The sequence below is a fragment of the Eucalyptus grandis genome, chromosome 6, assembly GCF_016545825.1.
Source record: "Eucalyptus grandis isolate ANBG69807.140 chromosome 6, ASM1654582v1, whole genome shotgun sequence".
Classification (NCBI taxonomy): Eukaryota; Viridiplantae; Streptophyta; class Magnoliopsida; order Myrtales; family Myrtaceae; genus Eucalyptus; species Eucalyptus grandis.
This window is the reverse complement of record NC_052617.1, coordinates 41,052,646-41,075,606: the sequence shown is the minus strand read 5'-3', so window position 1 is coordinate 41,075,606 and position 22,961 is coordinate 41,052,646. Positions and strand designations below refer to the sequence as shown.

The 22,961-nt window shown below is 40.2% G+C and overlaps 4 protein-coding genes across 9 annotated transcripts; 2 read left to right on the top strand and 2 right to left on the bottom strand.

The window, feature by feature from the left end:
• The first annotated feature begins 5,444 nt into the window (after positions 1-5,444).
• LOC104449791 (SUN domain-containing protein 4) lies at positions 5,445-9,982 on the top strand. Of its 6 annotated transcripts, none has more exons than XM_039315557.1 (6): positions 5,445-5,879; positions 6,778-6,994; positions 7,474-7,506; positions 7,610-8,865; positions 8,960-9,045; positions 9,704-9,982. In XM_039315557.1, exons 2-6 carry the CDS (start codon positions 6,835-6,837, stop codon positions 9,951-9,953), a joined length of 1,785 nt encoding a protein of 594 aa, XP_039171491.1. In that variant the 5' UTR covers positions 5,445-5,879; positions 6,778-6,834; the 3' UTR covers positions 9,954-9,982. The 6 variants fall into 6 exon arrangements, with proteins under 6 accessions (XP_039171491.1, XP_039171488.1, XP_010062358.1 ...); XM_039315554.1 differs by having other exon boundaries at positions 7,604-8,865; XM_039315556.1 differs by lacking the exon at positions 5,445-5,879 and adding an exon at positions 5,898-6,402 and having other exon boundaries at positions 7,604-8,865.
• A 164-nt stretch (positions 9,983-10,146) lies between these two features.
• Positions 10,147-11,635, bottom strand: LOC104449789. Its single transcript, XM_010064053.3, has 2 exons — positions 11,141-11,635; positions 10,147-10,635 (listed from the first exon to the last, which is right to left on the bottom strand). Exons 1-2 carry the CDS (start codon positions 11,594-11,596, stop codon positions 10,537-10,539), a joined length of 555 nt encoding a protein of 184 aa, XP_010062355.2. The 5' UTR covers positions 11,597-11,635; the 3' UTR covers positions 10,147-10,536.
• Positions 11,636-12,680: 1,045 nt separating this feature from the next.
• LOC104452008 lies at positions 12,681-15,021 on the top strand. Its single transcript, XM_010066547.3, has 2 exons — positions 12,681-13,248; positions 14,607-15,021. Exons 1-2 carry the CDS (start codon positions 12,787-12,789, stop codon positions 14,868-14,870), a joined length of 726 nt encoding a protein of 241 aa, XP_010064849.1. The 5' UTR covers positions 12,681-12,786; the 3' UTR covers positions 14,871-15,021.
• A 3,794-nt stretch (positions 15,022-18,815) lies between these two features.
• On the bottom strand, positions 18,816-21,584 carry LOC104449788 (trans-cinnamate:CoA ligase, peroxisomal). Its single transcript, XM_010064052.3, has 2 exons — positions 21,377-21,584; positions 18,816-21,084 (listed from the first exon to the last, which is right to left on the bottom strand). The coding sequence occupies exons 1-2, from the start codon at positions 21,572-21,574 to the stop codon at positions 19,597-19,599; spliced, it is 1,686 nt and encodes a 561-aa protein (XP_010062354.1). The 5' UTR covers positions 21,575-21,584; the 3' UTR covers positions 18,816-19,596.
• Positions 21,585-22,961: the final 1,377 nt, after the last annotated feature.

The following is a 22,961-nucleotide window of genomic DNA, read 5'->3' as shown; positions in this document are numbered from 1 at the left end:
AATAAAAAGGTACCTTACTGATTAGACTGTATTTGGTTATCTGAATTCGGATTAAGATATGATAAAATAAAGTAGGATTAAAAAAAAATTAAATATCCTCCAAGTTGTAAAAGATCCTATCATATATTTGGTGTAACCTAATATGAGATTGAAAATCTTTGAAACTCGTCTTTCATGTCCAACTACTTCGATCTCCACCTGACACTTCGAACACTCCTCGTAGTGCCCTAAGTCTAACGTCCCATATGTGGCCCCCTTGATTGGCTTGTTCGTTGTCACCATTGTCTACGCAAATCTCACGGAAGGGTCTACATAATAGAGACTCAGAGGTAGAGATCGAAGGGGTCAATTCTAGTTGTCTTTTAGTTGGAAACTTGATCCTCCACTTGGGTCGTCGTTGAATTGCTCACTCAAGGGCCCATGGAGGAGCATCCTTCACTCACCCGGCATGGAATTGACGCCAAAACAAGAGCGCCCCGAAAGGAATACGAAAAATAAGCAAAACTGTGTATCCTTTTGTTTGCATGATCCACATGCAGAGATAATTTTGATTTACCATTTCAATACTATAAACAAATTCACAAGAGAAATCGATTTTACGAAAAAAATGAGGAAGGGATTGATTTGAGGGTATCATGGATGGCAAGGAATTGCTCAGATAGGCAAGGGTTGATTTTCAACTTATAGGGAGTGAAAGTCATCGGACACTGAAAACTCTAGCCCACGTATAAGTATCATTCCAGCATTTACAAAGAAAATAAGAAAGAATTGAGAGGTGAAATCCCAATACAATAAATGAGATAAACGGGAATTTATTAAGTTATTTTTAATTTTTTCCATCCTTGTATGGATTTCTTATTTAGATATATCTAAATTTATCTGTTCTAGAGGATATTGCGAAATACCATGATAATTTGTTATTTTATTGTGACTCAAGTCCAATCTATCAGACTTTCGCTTGTGAATGACGGCCTGTAGCAGTAGCGGGACTCTTTAATTTTTGAATTTCGTACTATGCCGCCTGTCAACTCATCATGGATGCCCATAGATCTGGCACTCCGCATGGACGACGGGGTTTTCACGAAAAACTAGCGGAGAGCCCCGTGATCCGCTCTCGATGGGGACATTTTATAGGCACGTTTTACTACATTATTTAATTACAATATTTCTAGCTTAGTATTTCCATGTGAAATTATATTTTAATTATTGATTGATTATTTCAAAATCACGCAAAAATAGCAAATTTTATGTAGAATCTATATTGAAATAGCAACACGAATTATCTCTAAATTTTACTCAAAAATGTAATATAATATCTGAATTTTTAATTTATATAATGTGATTTAGTACATGTTAAATCCGATCCTTATATTATATAAAAATATTACTCTTCCATTAATTATTTCAAGTTAATGGAATTGATTTGGTTTTCAATCTGGTAAGTTTAAATCGTGAATAAAATGACATTCACACAAGATATTTAACTCAAATCAAAACATAATAATTCACGTCTTCCAAACAAATTAAAAATATTAAAAATATATATTTATCATTCTATTGACATATCCAAACTATTAGGAAAATATGTTGATCAATTTTGAATATTTTGTATTTCAACTCATTGGGAATTTCGTTTAGCATATTATTGGTATTCATTTTAATAATCGCTTGTGATATTTTCTAGGAATATTTGATGAAATCGTTTCACTGCATTTTTTATATAGATATTTTGGTTTCAGCTTTGCTCTTATGAAACATTGTTCGCACAATAGAGAGTATCAGTTCACTATATATCTTTTTACTGCAATACTCATGAAATAGTGCTAATATGCATTAGACCTTTTAATTCATGCACCGAGTAATTAAGATTGGCTATTTCTATTTTCAAGATATTTGTAGACATTTTCGTTTAGTGTTTGACATATTCGTATGTATATAGATAAACATATATTTTTTTCATAATTATTTCCTGGCCTTCCAGTTAAGTTAGGTTAAATGGATTTACCCTTTTATAGTTATTAATTTGCACATTTCAAGTTTAGATTTTCAGATTTGCATATTTCGATTTTTATTTTCAAATTTTTGTCCATTTCTTATTTGGGCTATCCCATGGGGAAAGTACGGCAATTTTTCATTCGCTATCCTTTTCCGGTTGCAATTAGAGCAAGCTGACAAAAGCCAATTCAACTCCTTTCACATCTCTTTGTTACTACATTACTTCTAGTTCTAGGGGAGAATCCAATCAAGTCAATACAATATCAAGCTCAAGCTTGATTAAGTTTTAAATTGGAGCTTGATTCGAATTAAAAATTCAGATACTTGAGTCTGACTCAATTAAAATACAGTTGTACATGTGCTTAAGCTCCGACGCAATAAGCTCAATTTTTTTTGCATCTTTATATTTCCAATAAGTAATTCTGAAGATCACTATCCCTTTTTCGGCAATTAAAAAAATCGAAAGAAATAAAAAATTTGATTGAGCTCAATTATCCCAAGCTTTTTGAGTAAAGAATTGGCAAATTGGAATTCCACTCAGCATGATACTCGAGCTCAAGTTCGACTTGAAATTAGACCAATCAAGCTTAAGTAATCATCGATTTGAGCTCGAGCTGGAAACCGAGTTGTTTTGCTCAATTTCATCCATACAGATAAAGAAATGGATAATTACACAAATAATGCATAACATTTGGCTTAATATATAATGTCATTTCTCAACTTTTAATTTATTTAATATAGTCCATGGACTATACCCAACGTGCAATATCGTTCAATGCACTTTCGATTTGTTCAATGTGGCTCATAAATTTTTTATAAATATTTAATTCAGTCCATACACTATATGAAAATATATAATGTCATCGTTCAATTATTTTAATTTCAGAAACAATATTGAACATCTTCATATATTTTAAAGATTAAATTGAAAATGTACCAAAAATCTAATGATCGCATTAAATATATTAGAAGTTAATGGATGATATTATACATTAAAGTGAAGTTCATGAATCATTATAAACAAATTAAAAACCCGATGTATTGGGCCAAAGGTCTTGAATTAATCGTGTCATTTTTTCTATTAAAAAACTGAAACTATTTTTTCAGTAAAATAATGCCTTAACATGAAAGTATCGGGCCGTGGAAATCAGAATTTTTTCCTTTTTCGTTTATCAAGGGTCGTGCAAAGGGGGTCGACAGCCCAGTCGGCTGGCGGAATTGCAGGAGATGCCTTGCGGCCTCCAGCTCATCATGCACATGATTCAACCACATTCATCCCCGAAGGCCGCTCCAATGTCCCGCCGACCTGCCTTCTTGCCCCAGTTGTCGGTAAAGTCACTGACCGTCACATGGCATTCCCACGTCCTCCAGGTCGGCACATTGACTCTTTGGCATTGGACCCAATGCCAGTTCATTTTCATCTTTGCAAAATCCCCCATCCCGTTCTCCATAGTTCACCTCAAGTTGTGTGCTTCCCATCTAACGATAAAACCTGCCGTTAGTAATCTAAAAACTAAGTATTACATGGCCCGACCTACACAACACCCCGTTTTGCAAAAAATTAATAATTCAAAAATATTTTATTAAAAATAAATGTTTGTATCACTTACAAAAAAGACAATTAAAAATATTTTATTCGTGTACAAAAATGTATAGGCATAAGTTGTTATTGATAATGAATATATTTTTTATTGACTATTTATTTCAAGCATTATAGGTGATTATTTTTAAGAAATAATTTTCCAAATGATTCATCTTTTGCAAAACAAACGGAGTCAAATAGATTTATAATGTTTATGGATTAATACCATAAAAAAATCTTGAATTAATAAAAACCAAAAATTGGTATATCTTTAACAAATTTACTCTGTGTTAATTTCCGTTAAATTATATTGTTAAATTATTGAGTTTAATAATACATGGTAGTTAATGGAGATATTGGTTTATGGTTTTACTTTTTATTTGTCATAAATCTACTAGTTTATGATTTTTCGTTGTATTAATTTAAATTAATAAAAACTAATGGAGGGTAAATTTGTTACAAATATATCAATTTGAAATTTTTAGTGATATTGACCCAATAGTGTTTCTTCTCTATTGGATTGGAATATTATATGTATGATGATAATCTTGATTTTCCAATAATCAATCGTTCAGCATGCGTGGAGCCTTTTTGACGTGGAGACAACTCCGTTTCATTTATATATTCCGTGCTGGCGTTAATCCCACTTCGAGAGAGTCATCCTAATATTTTAATTTTTATATTTTATGGTCCAACGTACAAGTGGAAACATTTTTTTGTCCTCGAGGATAGACGTTGTCCTAATTTCCGTTCACGGCATCCGGCATGGCCGACGGAAAGATGTGGTGGTGAATGGCTCGTCGCCACGTGGCTGGATCTCATTTCACACTTCCAACTCATTGCATCATCAGTCCAACTTCTCATAGCCGTTTGACCAATAAATAAAACTTCTCGGAGCCGGCTTCTTTTTTTTTTTTATCTGCTTAGGTGAGATTTCAATTCTCAAGGGTCTCTGCCAAGACACTAGTTTGTAGTGCTTGTATAGTGCCATTTGCATCATTGCATGCCGATCCTTATAATTTAGACAAAAATCTTATTCTAGATTAGCATGATTGAATTCTTTTGTAATTAATCCTATTTACAATGGTCAATGATAAAGTTGGGACATGATGAGTATCCTCATTGATAATAACCTACAACCCTTCATGACAAAGACTTGCTAAAATAAACATGACCGCTTGTTTTACATTTTAAACCTACTTAACGGCTCATATGCATTTGGCTGGGCATACATTTGGTCTTGATAGAAGTTTATGAGAAAGAGTTAACAAAGGATACACAAAGACATCAATTTTTAATAAAAAGAAAAATGATTAATATCACTAAGACTTCAAACTTGTGTAACTATAATAAATTTACCTCAAAATAATTTTTTTGTTTGCAAAAAATTATAATTTAGTATATCTATAATAAATTTAGACTACAAAAAAAAATCATAAATTGGTACCTTTTTTAGAAATGTCAGTTTTCGTTAAATAGGAGTTAACATTACAAAAAATTAAAAACTAATATATCTATCAATCATTACATGTCATTAAATATCTATCAACCATCACATGTCATTAAATTGAGCAATTTGACTGTAAAATTCAATGGAAATTAATGGAGGGTAAATGTATTGCTGGAGAATTAATTTAAGGTTGAATGTATCAGTTTGAGATTTTTCATAGTATTAAAAAAAAAAATAAACATGCGTTTGGACAATTAATAAAGTGCCATGTTATTATAGATGAAGATCTGCCTTTGAAGGAAAGAAATCCTCTTTTTCTAACAACATCGGTACATGCTCATAGCCAGTCGACATACACACGCACCGTACGTATGCACCCGCTCGACCGGTCGACATATATGCGTGTTCTCCCACAGGAGAGAGAGGACAGAGACGGGGACGAGTAACAGCCCCAATGGAGTGAAATCCAATCGATCGTTCGAGAAAGGTCGAGAGAGGGATGGATTTCAAACGCGATTTTGAAAACGGCAGACGCGTGCGGCGGAAAGCATAAGCATCGTCCTTAGTCCAAGGCGAACGTTACTGAAACGAAGGGCAAAACCAAAAAAAAAACGATGAGAGCGAGGACGAATCCGAGCGCGGCGGCAAACCCACCCGAGAACGCCAAGGATCGCCGCTCCCGAGCTCCTCCCGCTCCGAGCCCACGGTCCGCGGCGGCCCCGATCGCGGCCCTCCTCCTCCTCCTCCGCGCGTCGGTCCCGGGGGAGCTCCGCATGTGAAATCCCGCCCCCTCCCTCTCCCCTCGCCGGCGATCGACCGGTGACGAGAGCCCCCGGTACGGGCGAAATCCAGGTGATTGCTCCGCCGACGGCCACTGAATCCTTCCCGAGAATTTCGAGTCCTGTCCTGCCCTGTCCTGCCCCCGAGCTGTGTGCTGTGTGTGTGCCCGCGATCGGTGTCGCCCCGTCTTTTTGAGTCAGTTGAAACGTTGGATTTGCTCTTTCGAAAGCAATTGAAGTCGACGTCGCGTTCGCTGAGATCTGCCGGCGTGATTTCCACCTCCGTTGACGAGACACCCCCCCCTCTCTTTTTCTTTTTTCTTTTTCCTCCTCTTGAAATACTAGGCGGAGATCGAACTGATGGATGGTTACGTATGGATGTGGATGATGATGGGCGTGCTTTCTCGAGGACGATCCTGATTGGTCTTATAGTTGCTAGGAAAAGCGAAACTTCAACCGATGCTATTTGGTTGCTGGAATCGACCTCTTTTAACCCATAATTTTTCGTTGTCTTTGCAAAGCTTTTTACTTGGTGGCAATTGGACTCCTATGGGCAGTGCTCTGTTGAAGTTTTTCTCGTCCACTTCAAGAAAAAGGTTGCGGACTTAGTGATTTCCCCGTCGTATCTGGCATTCCTTTTGTTAAAAGCCTAGTTTTTACTTGACGTTTAAGTAGATTCTGTCTTTTTTATTAAGTGGGGGAATGCAACAATCTGTGGATGAAGAAGAACTGGGAGCTGCCCAGTGATTTTATTTACTTATATAAAGTCAGAGCAATAGCTAATTCTGCAAGTCAGATCCTATATAATTAGTGACTTTAGGCTTTAGTGATCAATTTCAATGCCATACCATCTGCCTCCGATGTGAGCTTTGCTTGTTTTCTGTCCCATTGAGATGCTAATTTTCTTCCATGTGTCGACTCCACTGTTTATCGTGTTGTGGGACTAAACGGAATGCTTGCATCTGTTGCAGGACATTCTTTGTCATTTTCTCATCCTAGAGCTCGAAGATTGATTGGATTGATGCCCGATGCAGAGATCACGCAGAGCTCTTCTGCATAAGAGAGCTTTGGACAGGGCAACGAGTTGTCGAAGTCGATTTTACAAACTTTCTTTGTCATTAGTGTTCGTTCTATGGGGCCTCGTGCTCCTTGTCAGCTTATGGATCAGCCGTGGTGATGGCCACAGACGTAAGCTTCGGAATGCCATTATTTTTGTCTCATGCGGTTGAATTATTGTTTTTCTTCTTTACTTTCTTCAACGGAATCTCCAATGAGTGCAGTTCCCACTGATTTCAAGAGAGTTCATTTTGAGCTCTAGTTTATGTTCTGAAACAAAACCATCTCTTCTCTTCCCGTGTCAATATTATTGATGCGCCACTGTCTCAATTCAGCGGAGATATTCACGCTGAATGGCATTTGAGGCTTTAAATGCAGTTTGTGTGTCTATTACACATCAGGCATGTATGTGTAGATTCAGAGCTAGATTTAGTAAGTCTGTGAACACATCAAGTTATTATGCATCTACCCCTGATAGGTAGCATGCCCTATGCCGCTGTATTAACTACTGGTTACAAGAAGTGGCCTGAAAACGGAAGTAGATAGCACACAATGCGGGTCAAACTGATAGGAAGTGCTAATGTCTGTTATTGTTACAACTTATGGTGCAGATGCTACCCCTATCCTAGAGATGGGCTATAGATGTATTTTCTTTTGAGCACATTCTTGCTCTTATCACAAATAGTCTAGGAACTTGCTCCAAGTCTTCTGTCTAATGAGGTGTCCTTGTCATTACATTAGTTTCAGATGGATCAGAGGAACTTCCAACAGCCGCATCGCCTTTGGCTGAGGAAATGTCAGGACATCATCAACATATTGGACTTGTTGATAAACCGATGTCACAATCTTCTTTTGATAGCAATGGTGATGCTGGAATTAAGGTTCCCGAGGGCGAAAGTCATTCTGCTAAAGGAAATACATGCAACTCTCCAACTACTAAAGAGTCCCCTGAGACTGAAAGTTTGGGTTCAAATTATGTATCTAGAAAAGATACTGTGGCAACAGACCGCCTATCTCGTGCAGTGCCACTTGGTCTTGATGAGTTCAAGAGCAAGAGTTACAGTTCTAAAAGCAAGTCAGGCACTGGTACATCTGAAGGCATCATCCACAGGGTGGAGCCTGGGGGTGCAGAATATAATTATGCTTCTGCTGCAAAAGGAGCAAAGGTCTTGGCTTATAACAAAGAAGCTAAGGGTGCTTCAAATATCTTATGCCGGGACAGGGACAAATACCTGAGAAACCCATGTTCTGCAGAAGGGAAGTTTGTGGTCATCGAACTTTCAGAAGAAACCTTGGTAGATACGATTGAAATTGCAAATTTTGAGCATTACTCTTCCAATCTCAAAGAATTTGAACTTCTCGGCAGCTTGGTATATCCTACGGATTCATGGATCAACCTTGGGAATTTTACTGCTGCTAATGTCAAACAGGCTCAGATATTTTCTCTTCCTGAACCGAAATGGGTGAGATATCTGAAGTTGAATCTCTTAAGTCACTATGGCTATGAATTCTACTGTACAGTGAGCATCCTTGAGGCTTATGGAGTTGATGCCATTGAAAGAATGCTGGAGGATTTGATTTCTGTTCCAGAAAACTCGCTTGCCAATCAGGAAGAAAATAACGAGAAGGAAGCAGAATCAATGCAGCCAGAATCACCTAATGCCGACGATTTCTATCAAGATCTGGCTCATGTAATGGAATCTGACATTGTGCCGGAACAAATCAATGTAAAGCATGACGTTCACAAGAATTCACGGGACTCTGTAGAAGAGGGACGTCAGCAAATTGGTAGAATGCCTGGGGACACTGTCATGAAGATTTTGATGCAAAAAGTCCGCTCCCTAGATGTGAATTTATCAATTTTGGAGCGTTATCTGGAGGACTTGAATTCTAGATACGGAAATATCTTTAAAGAACTTGACGAGGACATTGGAGAGAAGAATCTACTTCTGGAAAACGTTAGATCGGACATTACTATGCTCCTGGACAACAAGGAGGCTATGGTGTGTGAGCCAAACATTGTTACCTTATTTTCCCTTGTCTTTCCTTTTCTGGGTGTTGCTTTCACTTCAGCTAATCCTTAATGTTTGGTTGCAGAATAAAGATGTCGGTGATCTTGTAGCTTGGAAAACTATCGTTGCCATGCAGCTAGATAACCTGCTTAAGGATAATGCTCTTCTCAGGTTTCTATTTTAAACTTTGCTTCTTTACTTGATCCTTGCCAGTTGTCAGCTTGTAGATATGAGAATTTTTCTCCCCCCATAGCACAACATGAGTTTTGCAAACCTTTATAGAATAGAAGGAAAATAAAGTCTAGTGAACTAATGTTACTAGTATTATATGATGCTAAATTTTGACCTTTTTGTTTTTCCCGAGCATTGATTTGTTGTAAACCCATGGGCTTTCACACGACTTAATTTTTATTCTATTAAATAAACTTCAGATATAGAATATTTTTACAATGGTATCTCATTAAGAATATTATTATAATTTTTATTTTTATTAATTCCATGAAAATTTTTTACAGAAAAGATTGTGTTGCAAGAATTGATGAGATTGGAACAAGTTAAGTATTTAATCTCACTTTAAAAACTCATGAAACAAATTACAGTAAGCGACACTCACAAATAGGAATTCATTCTTTGCTGCAGAGGAAGTTTAGGAAGGAATTATATCCTATATTGACCTGTAACTTTGCTGCGTTTCTTGAATGGCAACCTGTTTGTGCCAAGGCTGCAATGCATTTGCTTGATATACATTCTCAAAAGCATTGGTGCAGGATCCAATCATTGTATCAATGCATGGCTTAACTGAAACCTAAGGGATTCCATTAATTTGCAGATCCGAGGTCGAGATGGTGCGGAAGGATCAAACGTCAATCGAGAACAAGGGTATTATAGCATTTCTGGTGTGCCTTATTTTTGGTTTAGTAGCAGTTATCAGGCTATGTATAGATGCGGCAGTGGGTGTTTATAGAGTGTTGAGTAGCGTTCATACACCGGACAAGCCCGGGAAATTTTGTTGCATGAGCTCTTCCTGGCTTTTGATGTTGTTCAGCTGTAGCACTGTAATTTTCATACTGTCATTATAGATGAGGAAAAGATTTACTTGTTAAGCTTCCTTTGTTAAGAATCAATGTTTGCGTCCAGCTTTCCAAAGAAGACATTTGGCAAGCTGCGTGCAATGACTTACCTACTAGGCAAACTACTGGAAAATGAACCTTATCTTGTATTTGCAAAATAATTATCATCCGTTTTCGAGAGAAATTCTTGAGAAAAGGATACTGTTAATTGTTGCGGACAATTCATACAGATGCAATGTAGCGACAAGAGAATGAGCTAATGTATGAATAGATGATCTGTACCCTACAAAGAAATTGAGACTCGGGGACTAACAAAGACAAGAAAGGAGCAAACAAAGCATGAAAGTGCGCTCCGAATCTTTTCAATGATAATAGACAGCCATTAAATGCCGAGTGCACGAGTAAAAAGTAACAACAGCACCGTGCCCATTAAAAGCATAAACGGTCTTCCAATTCGTCCTTCTCACTGTTCGCTCGTCAAAGAACTACAAGAACTAAAGCTGATCAGAGTATGGCTTCTGAGTCTCCAGGGACTATATTGATCATTGCGAAATCCTCGACAAGTAGCGCTTCGTTCAGTGGTCGGGCGCTTTCAATTGCCTGCGCCAGGCAAGAATGCATCTATGACTTCTGTGCCCAGAGCATTAGCACTCACTCCAACTCCCACTGCCATCGCCACCTTTCCCACCATCTGTCAATAAGGCGACAACATTGAAAATTCATTAGCTTTTCGATGGATCTTCGCATCAAATTCATGTAGCCAGTACGTCTATGTCCAAACCAAGAGGACGTATGCTCGCTCAAGTCATAGCTACATATAAACACAATCAAGATAATTGGGATCATTATACAAATCCTGATGGGGATGACTTCATGTTTGCGGTTTAATTCGACCCAATAAATGGATTCGGTTTCTTTCATTCATGCAAGACCAATAGTCAGTATGTTAAAATTCCTTACTATAACTACTTATTTAACGACAATGCCGCAAATGCTGTCGGTAATTCAAGCAATCTCAATATATTACCTTCTACTTGGATTGGATCCGTTCACTAGAATAAAAGTTAGGTCCACCTTGTAAAATATAGTGAGTGGTTTGAGCTGGAAATGCATGTAACGGGCCACGACGATCTTAAGAAGCTGATAAACTGAGAGAAGAGAAGATGAAGTTGAAAGGCAACGTTCAGGACACATACCGGAACATCCTTGGGCGGCTTCCGGATATTGTTGACCACGGCATAGTTATTGGTGAACTGTTTATGCGGATGAGAGAACTTGTTCCCGAGGTAGCACATGGGACAGAGATCGTAGGTCCTCTCCTTCAATTTGCCGGCGAAGCACTCAAGACAGGTGTAGAAGACGAGCTTAACAATTGCCTTGCAATGGCGGCAGACGGGCCTCGTCTGGAACAAGTAGCGGTAGACTAGGAAGTCCTCGAACGTGAGATAACCGTCGTTGTTGGCGTCGAGCTCGGCAGCCAAGTTGCTACTCAAGCACTCAGGCTGGCGCAGCCGGAGGTGCTCGTCGAAGGCCTTCTTGGTGACCAAGCCTTGTTTGGTCCGGGTCAAGTTGGAGAATTCGGTCTGTGCAATGTTCTTCAATTGCGAGTTTTGCTCAAAGAATATCGAAGCAGCCAAACGGATGTCTTCCATTGCAATGCTATTAGTAATGTGTGTTCTTGCACGTTCTGCAGAATTAGCCCTCTACTTTATACTCTCATTCATCGCGTCTTATATATCTTTTCCCCATGTGATTCTATCATGCATGAGTCTTCATCTCGAGCGCTTTGAATTTTCTCGAGCCGGCGGGAACTTGTCATTTCAGTTACATCCCAGAAAGACTTTGAATGTGTCGAAGTCTTTATAAGGCGGTATGGCCACTTGCCAGGAGTTGAACGAGGAAAAGTCCAGTGACTGCGTCAAATCGTTGAAAGGTTGGTGAGTCTCTTGTCTTATGCTTCGGCAATGGCAAGCCGTCTGGAAGATTTGTCCCGACTCAGCGCCCTTTTCCTTGAACCCCGATGAGTAGTTTTCAAACTCAGCTGCTCGGCACACAGAGATGAGTGGTTTTCAAACTCAGCTGCTCGGCACACAGAGAGAGAGAGAGAGAGAGAGAGAGAGAGAGAGAGAGAGAGAGAGAGAGAGAAAGCGCCCTTGAACGTGAGTAAACATGGTCTCAGACCAAGCAAGTTAATCACATATGACGAGCATAGAACGATTACATACCAAGGAATGTAAGGTATCTGTGGATTTAAACTAAAATTTCTTCTGACAAAAGTTTCTTTCAAATGCTAGAAATCGTAAAAACGTCAGAAAATACCCACTATCTGAAGAGTAAAGAGGTAAACTACCCACATTCACTTGCAAAAGTATATCGCATAGCCCGCATTGATTTTAGGGTATAGTTAAATGAAGCGTCATATCTAGTGATCGTAATAAACATGGTAGGGCATCAAATCTTTGGACTATCAATTTCACTTTCATCTGTAGCCCATTGTAACAAAGATTAAGCTCCTTAAATTTCTCAACTTGACTACGTTTGGCCCTTCTTGGCAAGTTCCAGGAAATGGTAAACTCCATCTACTTTGACTACGATTTGGTCGAGTAGACTTCAATCTACTTCAGGAAGCTCTTGCCTATGCAGTCATCATTATTTTTAACAACATGATGTCTACGTTTGGCCCTTCTTGGCAAGTTCCAGGAAATGGTAAACTCCGTCTACTTTGACTACGATTTGGTCGAGTAGACTTCAATCTACTTCAGGAAGCTCTTGCCTATGCAGTCATCATTGTTTTTAACAACACCGCACGACGATCTAACCGATCTGTTCTCAGAAGAGCTCAATGGAAGAACTCAGGGCTGCTGCGAAAGTGCACTACCGCGATAACGCTGTCTTCAAGAGGGCCATCCAAACGATCAATGACCGCATCGAGTTTTCGTTTGAAGACCGGGTGAATTACGAAACTTTTGTGACCCTGATTGAGGAGAGGTCACGGCGCTGCACTTCCAAGGCCCTGTTCCGCCAGCTGGACAGGGGCGAGAAGGGCCATCTTGACCGCGACGACGTACGCATACTGTACTATCTGATGGACACGAGAGGCGACTGCTCTTGCTGCGGTGACATCCTGAGGAGTGTGTACTATACCTGCCTTCCCTGCTTCGACAACTGCAAGTCGCCAAACAACCCGACTTTCAACGTCTGCATTGCTTGTTACCGCGACAAGGCCTTCAAGCACCCGCAACACAATGTTTTCGTGGACAATTACGAGTTGCTGCTAAAGAGGAGATTTCAGCAGTTGAACTGGGTAAATCCTCCGGTTTTATTTACTTTTCCTTCTTTCATTTCAGTCAGCAAACTTGATGTTATTCTCTCTAGCAAGAATTACGACGAAAAAACATCTTTTGCTTTTGGGTCTACCTAGGGGTTCATCTGGTGTGAGGGACTAAGTATTGCCTGCATTCATCCTAATACATCGAGTCAATGATATCTTTAGACAGTGGGACAAAATGTTGGATCCGCATGTTTCTTGCATTGTGATTGACTTTGTTCACGAATTAACTGATAGAATAAGCCTATACACAGTTCTAGTGCAAGAGCTTTTGTGGCTCTATATCTATAGATAAACTGATTCCAGGAACGATCGCCATATTGTCTACCTAAAACCAGGTTACTAGGAGCAAAGTGATTAGCAGCACGCAAAGGCAAATGATCTTGTGTACGCACATAATTTTGTGGAATGAGTGATAGACTAAACAAGGGGGTATCCGCTGCCATAACAACAAGATTAGCCCCTCGTGAGGTCTGGCAAGAGAAAAATGAGATTAGTTAGATGGGTTATATAATGGCAAAAGAACATTTTAAGTACCAAAACTTGACACAATAGGACACTTAAGTGCAAAAAGTTAGGAAAGTGGCACTTAAGTGCCATTTTTTTTGAAAAATTAGACACTTGAGTGCCATATCCAGCGAATCTCTTTAGAGTTTTTATGTAGTAATTTTTTATTAACTTTTCTTGTTGACGTGACTCGTTGGAAGGCCGACTCGGCAAATAAACACAAAAACGACGTCGTTTTGACATAATTCGAATTTTAACATAAAAATTAATTAAATTAAATTTAAAACTAAAATTAAACAAAGGGAAGGGAGGAGGAAGATGAACAAGCGGTGGCAGCTCGGGCGCCTTGCTGTTGCCGGGAAGGAAGGGGGAGGGTTGGCCGGGGTCATTGAGCCCGGCGAGGGTCACGGCCCTCCCTAGGTTCGGCGAGGGTTGCTGGCCCTCGCCCGGTCGGGCCAAGGGTTGCCGCCAGTTGGGGCCTTTTTTATTTATTTATAATTTTTTTTTAAATTTAAATTTATTAATTTTTATATTAATTATTTACTACGTCAGTACCAAAATAACGTCGTTTTGGCATTGTCTACCCACATTAGTGTGCAAAACGATGCCGTTTTGCACTAGGCTTGCGGGAAAATCGTCACGTCAGCGGTTTTGGTTGGATTTTTTCACTGTTGACGTTTAATTGATTCATTTTGGTTCGATTTTGGCACTTTAAGTATCACTTTTCTAATTTCTGGCACTTAAATGTCTCTTCATTTTGCCACTCCAGATGTCCTTGTGTCATTATATAACTCATGAATATTTTTATTCTCATTGGTGATGATTAGGAGGAACTCCGACAATCAGCGGTGCAAGGCGCTGCGACTGGGTTGTTATTTGGAGCGATAAAAGAAGGGTTCAATGAGAGGGAGGCAATAGCTGATGGACTAACAGAAACGTTTGGTGAGCTCCTGAACCAAGCTCCGGAGGCTGGCGTGAGCGAACTCTCCGGCTTCGACCCCAGCAGCGGCTTAGTGCAGGAAGCAAGCTCTGAGGCCGGGAATGGAGTGCTTGACGCCTTCGGGGATTTTATCGTCTCAATGTTTAATTAGGATACTCACATCTGGCTTCTCCTCCTTGGAGACTATCGTTTTTTTTCTTCGAATAACTGTTTCCTCGAACTTTCTCGGTTAAAACAATGTAATTGGCAAGTCTGAACTCTTTATTCTACCTTGACACTTTTGCATGATAAATAGAGAATTCCTAAAGCACCATACACTAGAAAATGTTCTTTCCAGCACAGAACAATCGAAAGAAAAATGCCAGCGCGTGAACCATTGACTTGACATCTGATGCAATGACAGTTTTTCTGCAAATGCTTAAACAATGTATCTCAAACATGTAGAGCAAGAGAGGCATCTTGATTAGTGGAATCAGATCTTTTCCCTTTAAATCAAGACACAATCACCATTCAGAGATCATTGGCAATTTTTCAGACGACTTAAAAGGATCCTGATCCTAAATATAGTTCCTGGCGGATCTCCATATTCGGTCTGAAAGTCCATGTAATGGCCGAGGATCAATCACATCCAGCAATGTACAACTATAAGAAGCAGCATAGTCTGTGCCTTGCACAAGAAACCCGTTGCCAAAAGATGAATTATTTGTTCAGAAATGATATCCAATTAAAGTCTAACAAATATAGCCTTGAAGCCACCATGCCAGATCGAGTCACTTGAGCAACATTCAAATTCTTTCCAAATGCTAGAAGCAACTAACCTCACAGATAGACAAGTTTAAGCACTAAGTCCTAATATTGCTAGTATGAGTACTTAGAGGGGGTGAATAGGTATATAAAATATTTTTCTTCAACGATTGCACAATACTAGACAATTGAAGGAAACGATAATTAAAGTAAGACTGAGAGAAGAGAAAATTGAACACGCGGTTTATAGTGGTTCGGCTTATATCAAGCCTACGTCCACTCTTCTTCACTGATAGCCTATTGGCTGGATTCCACTATGAACAAAAGAGAAGTTACAGCACACTTTGCCTTGATTCCACAGTGTAGATGTTCTACCACACCTCCTCAAGATTTCTCACAAATATAGACTCTCTTTTGTATACAAGTATTCGCTCAAAGGATTTGTCTAAACAAAAAGGAGCTTCAGACTTTGGAATTCTTCTATCGCGCACACCTTGAACAACTAAGACCGTCTTCCTTATATACTCCTTTATGCCATCATACCCGTTGGCACTTACCAAAGGAATTCCTCCAATCTACCCGTTGGACGGAATTAATTAGGAAGATTGTTCAAGCTATTAAAGGAACGTGTTGATAGCCCATCAATCATGTTCGCCCATACAATCGGGATCTCGGTTTCCATAAGCGTAACCTTCCAATAATATTTAGGCAATTACCGGATCTTCAATTATCGAGTCAATCTTTGATCAATCAAAGGACTCCGTTATGTCTTCTCCAGCCACGAGATCTTCTCCGTTGATAAGGTTAAATCCTTAACGAAACATCCAGATTCGGATAACCTTTCTTCAACGGATTAGAGACTGTCAATGAGGATAGACTTTGAGTCTTGAGTCTGGCTGTCCGGAGGTCTTCAGACTTTAAACAGTAGAGTCTGCAAGCCTTCAGACTAGACTGATAGAAACGTTTTGTCAACTTCAAAACACTTCAAGAAGATTTCTTCAACAAGTCCTACAACAGAGACATCCAAGCACCTGATTGTTATAGTTCAGTGCATCATATTCTGCGGTGCATGAGATGATAATATCTTCAGATTCTTTCAGAAAGTCAAGGTCGAAAGCAGTTAGGTTATAGCACTTTCACCAATACCAAGCTCCTCTAAGAATTCCAATCTGTCAATGCTTTAGCAGCCACAAAGGTTTACAACTTTGGGCGATTTCTGGAAGACTTTGCCATCACCCAAATCGAGTATGTGTCAAAGCCTTTGGAGAACTCCAACATAGGGATCATCAACCTCTGACAATCTCCTGCTACCTTTGGGAGAGGAACCAAAGAGGAACCAGAGAGGTTAATGGCCTTCAATTTCGGCCAAACTAGCCTTCAGATTTACAAAGACAGCAAGAAAAACAATAAAGACAATTTTTGTAACTTCATACTCATATAATAATATAAGTAGTCAATCCAAACTCAGAATCACCAAAATAAGGAGCTCTCCTTATTTGACGCATCTCTCACTTTGTTTTTATGATTGTTTTTCTTGTTCCTTCCCATTTCTTCACTTCCTCACATTTGCTTTTTCCCCCACTACCCTTTTTTTTGCTGTGAATCGGAACTTTGCAATTATACCAGGACAATAAATTATCAGAAAGAATAAAGCAATGTACAAAAAAGATCATGTAATTTAGTCCAAATGTCGGTACTTACTCTCAAGGGAGAGCCAGCAAATAATTCATTGAATAATCAGAGAATTACAGAGTTTCAATTGCTTATGCTATTGAGGGTTTCTCAACTCCAGATTTCCCCTAATGTGCACCGAATTCAGGTGTTTAGAACTCTCCTGCACGAGCAAACTAAGAAGAGAGACTCTTTTGAAAGAGAACAAATTAACGGTATGAAAATGGGCTTTCTTTCTTTTGTTTTTGCTGATCTTTCTCGAACGTGCCTCTCATGTCCTCTCCCTTTGCCTTGCATATGCAGGGCAATGGGAGAATGTCACCTTCCTGTCTTCATATAACGTTGCCGCTGCACGCGAATCGGCATCATGCCTTAATTTAATGTTGCTGATGCGCGTAAAAACACCTTCGCTCCTTAATTTAATGTTGTGGCATGGAAAAGTCTCCTTCGGTCAGCTAAAGAAAGTCGCAAAGATGCCAGCTCATTTGTCTTCAAATCAAAACAAGATCTCTCCAATGATCTGCAGTTGAAGAACAGATCTCTTCCTGCTGCGGCCGATCATATATAAAAAGACTTGTGCAACGACTGAACATTAAAATAACTTCATTTGTTTGACTTCGCCGTTCAAAATAACTTCTAGAAAAATGATTTCTAGATTTTTTGGTAACTAGTTCATGGAAAATAAACTAATCAAGAAAACATTTTCAGCCAATAAAAAAACATCATCAAAAGTGAAGAAAATATTTTCCGCTTTTTCCATTCTCTTTCCATTCTCTTTCTTTCACCTCTAGACCAAGCACATTCTATCCCTAAACATATTTTCCTTTTATTTTTATGATTTCTTTTACTTTTAAAAAATTGAGTTTTTATTTTTTAACTTTTAATTTTTAATTTTTTTTTTTTTGCTTCTTCCTACTGGTCACCAACCATGGTGGCGGCCGACAAATAACCACAAGCAAGCTCAAGTCTCACTAGATTCTAACGAGGTTGAGCTCACTCATGGCCAATGACCAACTGAGGAAGAAGTAGAAAAACGAAAAGGAAATAAAATAAAATATTTAAAAATGAAAATAATTAAATTTTTTGAATTTTTGGGTAATTTTCTCCAAAAAATGAAATCAAATACTAAACAACGAAAAATATTTTCTAATTCATTTTCAAGTTTTAGCTGAACATCGGAAAATATTATCATTTTGTTGAAATTAACTTCCTAAAAATCATTTTTCAAGAACGTCACATTACCTCGTTGAAAAACAACAAAAACCCCATATGAGGCTAAGATCTTATGAAATAAATGAGGTGCTCCTCCACATAATTAATTTTAGACCTAATTTTGTACAATGGCTCAAACTTGATACATCCTTGGATAATTTTTACTTCTAAAAGAAAAACTCTACATATATAGAGATATAAAGGTAAATCTAATCGATTTGATATGACTAATTCAATTTAATGAATATATGGCACTCGAGATCTCACGTTAGTTGATGTGACAGCTTTCCATCAAGAAAACAATATGGCACAGCCTATGATCAATAAACTATGTGATAACTTGTCTTCTCCAACCTAACTTCTCATCAATGAGACACCCATCTATCTCCATCTCATGTTTTCTAATATATTTGGGGCCACATCGTCTAAATTCAGCGAGTCTGTGATTATCTTCCTGACTTGACGCGGTTGCTCCAGGCTAGAACTAGAAGGTGATGTAGAGGAGCTTCAGAAGAGAGAGACTCGGACTGACCGGGTTCATCGGGGATCACGGACAGCCATGAACGGATTGATTAGATGCCACGATCAGTTTCGCAGTATGATCAAGCCGAACGAACCTGACGGAACAACATAGAAGACAAAAGTGTTCATGGCCCACGGTACGAAAATAAACAGTTAAGTGGTTCTGTCCCCTGACCTGACTGTTGTTGAATCATTTCGGCGTTTAGCTTCGCTCTGGACTACATTAGTCAGATCAATAGCTTTCGTGATTATTGCGTACGCGTCCGGCTTTCTATCGGTAGCTAGCTTTGAATGGTCGCATCAAAAAAGTACTGCGCCTGAACTTAAGCAATAATTAGAGAAGCTCAAGAAGGTTCTTCCTAGGTTTCCAGAATTCATCAGATAGAGATAAGTCGTCGAGCACTCCAGCTAGCAGGAGCCTTAGTTTTTGTAATGAGAGTAGTGTTAGGGATAGAAGCTCATAAAACTAATCTTTTACAGAACGGTGAGACAAACTTAGACAATGTATTTAGCTGTATCATCTTTTGAGTCCAAGTTACTTTGCTTTTCTGGCTATTTTACATAATCCTGCGAGAGGTCTACCAGAATAAACGATCTTCGCCTCTCTACTCTAGCATTATTGGTAGATAAAGAAGAACGACGAATCCGAGAGCCTTACAAGTAATCTCTATCCACTGTTCTTCCAGAAAAAGAAAAGAAAAGCGCATCATGGCAACTTCTATCTGATCTCAAAGACGCGACAATCTAGGTGAGGCGGCGGAAACATCCTCCGATAAGACCATCTTCTTCGTCAAGGCCCTCAACCGGAACTTCTGGATTTTTCCTGTGGAAGTTTTGGGCAACTCCGGCATGAACTCCACCTTCTTTGGAACCATGAAACTTGGGAGGTTCTTCCTACAGAAAGATAGGATCTCTGCTTCTTTCACGTCGTCGGTTTCACCTTCGGAGTTCTTCTTAATGCTGATGAACGCGCAAGGACTCTCGCCCCACCGCGGATGCGGCATCGCCACCACCGCCGCCTCCAAGACCCTTGGGTGGCCGTAGAGCACGTTCTCGAGCTCGACACTGCTGATGTTTTCCCCACCGGAAATAATCACGTCCTTTGACCGGTCCTTTACCTCCACGTAACCGTCATGGTGGACGACGCCGACGTCTCCGGTGAGGAACCACCCGTTTCGGAAAGCCTTTGCTGTCGCTTCGGGGTTCTTGTAGTAGCCTTTCATGATGCTGCTCCCACGCAGAACAATTTCTCCCATGGATTTGCCGTCACGAGGAACACTCCTCATCGTGTCCAAGTCCTTGACATCCACGTCGGCGAGTGTCAATACGCTGATTCCCTGGCGTGCCTTGAGCCGTGCCTGCTTTGATGGCGGCAGGCGGTTCCAGTCTGCCCGCCACTCGCAGACCAGGGCTGGCCCGGTGGCTTCGGTTAGCCCGTATGCATGTGTGATGTGGAAGCCGAGAGACTCCATCTTTAGGATTAGGGCCGGTGGCGGGGGAGCACCGCCGGTGAGGATCTCTATTGGGGCGACAGCCTCGCGGCGTTCGTGGGGCTCGGCATCAAGGAGGATGTTGAAGATGACTGGAGCGCAGCACATGTTGGTGACCCTGTGAGCAACGATGTTCCGGTAGATGTTGAGCGCAGTAACGTTGCGGAGGCACACGTTGGTTCCGCCGCGGGCGGCGATGCCCCATGTGAAGGTCCATCCGTTGCAGTGGTACATCGGCAGCGTCCACAGATACACCGGTTCGCTTCGCATTTCCCACCCGAGGATCAAGCTAAGGGTGCTGAGGTAGGCTCCTCGGTGGCTGTACACCACTCCTTTCGGCTCCGACGTCGTCCCGGAAGTGTAATTGAGCGCGATGGGGTCCCACTCATCTCGAAGCTCCTCGGGGGCGTAGGCCAGGTCCCCCTTCTGAATGAGATCCTCGTATTCCAAATCGCCAATTTGAACACCAGTCGGCGAGTTAAAGTCGTCGATGGCGATAACCAAGGGTATGCAGTAACCGGTGGCCGAGAGCATCGCGAGCGCCTCCCGCGCTACCAGCACGTGCATGCAATCGACAAAGAAGACCTTGGCTCCGGAGTGGCGGAGGATGGTAGCAATGTTGGCAGCGTTTAGACGGGCATTTATGGTGTTGAGAACTGCCCCAACCATCGGTACAGCAAAGTGCATCTCGTACATGGCCGGAACGTTCGGAGCCAGGATAGATACCTGCAAGCACCGAGAGTTACGAATGCAAATGAGCATGATTTCTGAGTTTACACAAAGATTTAGATGAATAGTGGAAGAAAATTATAATATTGCCACAAGTGAGCTTTTGATGATTAAGAAGTCACTTACATGCATACAATTAGTTATTACTATGCCAATATTCGAGTCCCAATATGAATCTTTACACTTCAACCATTTTTCCACTTCTATCAACAAGACGATTTCATGGAACCCGAATGAACTCGCAGCAGAGTTAGATAAAACAAAAGAGAAACTGCCAACAGATACGTACCACATCGTTCTTGACGACATCGAGAGAGCGGAGCGACGAGGCGAGGCGGAGGCAGCGCTCGTGGGTCTGGCGCCACGTGAAGCGGGCGGAGTCGTAAACAACGGAAGTGCGGTCGGCGTAGGCGGAAGCGGCTCTCTTCAAGAAGGTGAGCGGTGTGAGCGGGACATGATTCGTTTCGCATTTCGGGAGGTCGTCCATTGTTGTCTGCTTTGGAAGGTCGGGGGGGGAGAGAGAGAGAGAGAGAGTAGTTGTTCCGTGGAATGAATGGATACAATCTTTGGGTTTATGTAGGAAAAGAACATGCGTTCCTCCTACGAATTCCATTTTTCAAAAGAATAAACAGTGCTTTGGACGGTTCAGATCACGACAACATGATTAATGCATATCTCTAGATTTTATCATCAATGAATGCCGCGAGTTCTTGTTCGACTTCTTTGGTAACGCCATAGCTTACAAAAAATAAAATGCCACGTGCAGGAAAATTAGAGAAACACCCCGACCAATAATTTTTTCAACGGCTTTTGCATGATCAGATCTAACAGACTCATTTGAATGGAAAAAAAGTCTTTGATTATTGACGAATTCAGAGAATTGGTCTTTATACTTAAGACCTTTTCTAGGAATAATACGAAGCTGAGAAATCTGAGTTATAATGTCCCAACCAATAATCAAATTTTTGTTGGGGAGACTGGATTCGAAGATTTTTGTGGTTATGGAACCCTGGGGAAAAAACTGTACAATTACTGGGGTAGTTCTTACATTCGTAGAAAAGGTATCTCTTGAGGTAGAGTTGAAATATTGAACACAGGAAGTCCAATATTCTTCAAGAAGAGCTTTAATATCTAAGATTGATGAACTTGCTCCAGTGTCTATGAGAGCAATGACAGTGATAGGCTTAGCAAACTTTGAACTGAAGATTTTCATAGGAAAATTGGGACAATGAATTTGGCTTGAAAATATGTCAGTGCTTTATTTTGAGGATGTGAGAGAAATGTGAAAAATATCTTCAGAATCTGAATCCGAATCAGTTTCACTGGGAGTTTGAACGAAGTTTGAGCTGAAGATTTTCACAGGAAAATTGGGACAATGAATTTGGCTTGAAAATATGTCAGTGCTTTGTTTTGAGGATGTGAGAGAAATGTGAAAAATATCTTCAGAATCTGAATCCAAATCAGTTTCACTGGGAGTTTGGTTCAGATGGTTCACTGGCAAAGGTATGACACAAAGAGTGTGTTCAGATGGTTCTTCATTGGCAGAAAATAAAGATTCAATATCATTATTTTCAAAGGAAATACCAGTTTTGATATATTAGATGATTATGGCATTTTCTTGCTTGGGGACAATTTTTGGCAAAATGTCATTTCTGATTGTAGATGAAGCATTGATTTGATTTCTTGTGGCCTGAGCGATCTTTCTTTTTGCGTAGGTATCGCCATTTCTTCTTTATTCGGAAGTGCTTAGAGCCATGTTTGAATTTCTTTATCCAGAGCTTCTTGAAGTGCTTCTTTTTCCTGGAAGATTTTCCACATGAACCATCACAATTTTGCTTGGAGCATTTGATCTTTAGCTTCTGGCGAGAATAGGC

Bases quoted from the DNA above. Each gene is read 5' to 3' on its own strand.
- LOC104449791 (XM_039315554.1), top strand. From the start codon at position 6,835: ATGCAGAGATCACGCAGAGCTCTTCTGCATAAGAGAGCTTTGGACAGG. The intron at 8,866-8,959 runs GTGTGTGAGCCA...GTTTGGTTGCAG, and splicing joins TGGACAACAAGGAGGCTATG to AATAAAGATGTCGGTGATCT. The intron at 9,046-9,703 runs GTTTCTATTTTA...ATTAATTTGCAG, and splicing joins AAGGATAATGCTCTTCTCAG to ATCCGAGGTCGAGATGGTGC.
- LOC104449789 (XM_010064053.3), bottom strand. From the start codon at position 11,596: ATGGAAGACATCCGTTTGGCTGCTTCGATATTCTTTGAGCAAAACTCG. The intron at 10,636-11,140 runs GTATGTGTCCTG...CCTTATTGACAG, and splicing joins AGCCGCCCAAGGATGTTCCG to ATGGTGGGAAAGGTGGCGAT.
- LOC104452008 (XM_010066547.3), top strand. From the start codon at position 12,787: ATGGAAGAACTCAGGGCTGCTGCGAAAGTGCACTACCGCGATAACGCT. The intron at 13,249-14,606 runs GTAAATCCTCCG...GGTGATGATTAG, and splicing joins GATTTCAGCAGTTGAACTGG to GAGGAACTCCGACAATCAGC.
- LOC104449788 (XM_010064052.3), bottom strand. From the start codon at position 21,574: ATGGACGACCTCCCGAAATGCGAAACGAATCATGTCCCGCTCACACCG. The intron at 21,085-21,376 runs GTACGTATCTGT...CGGTGCTTGCAG, and splicing joins ATGTCGTCAAGAACGATGTG to GTATCTATCCTGGCTCCGAA.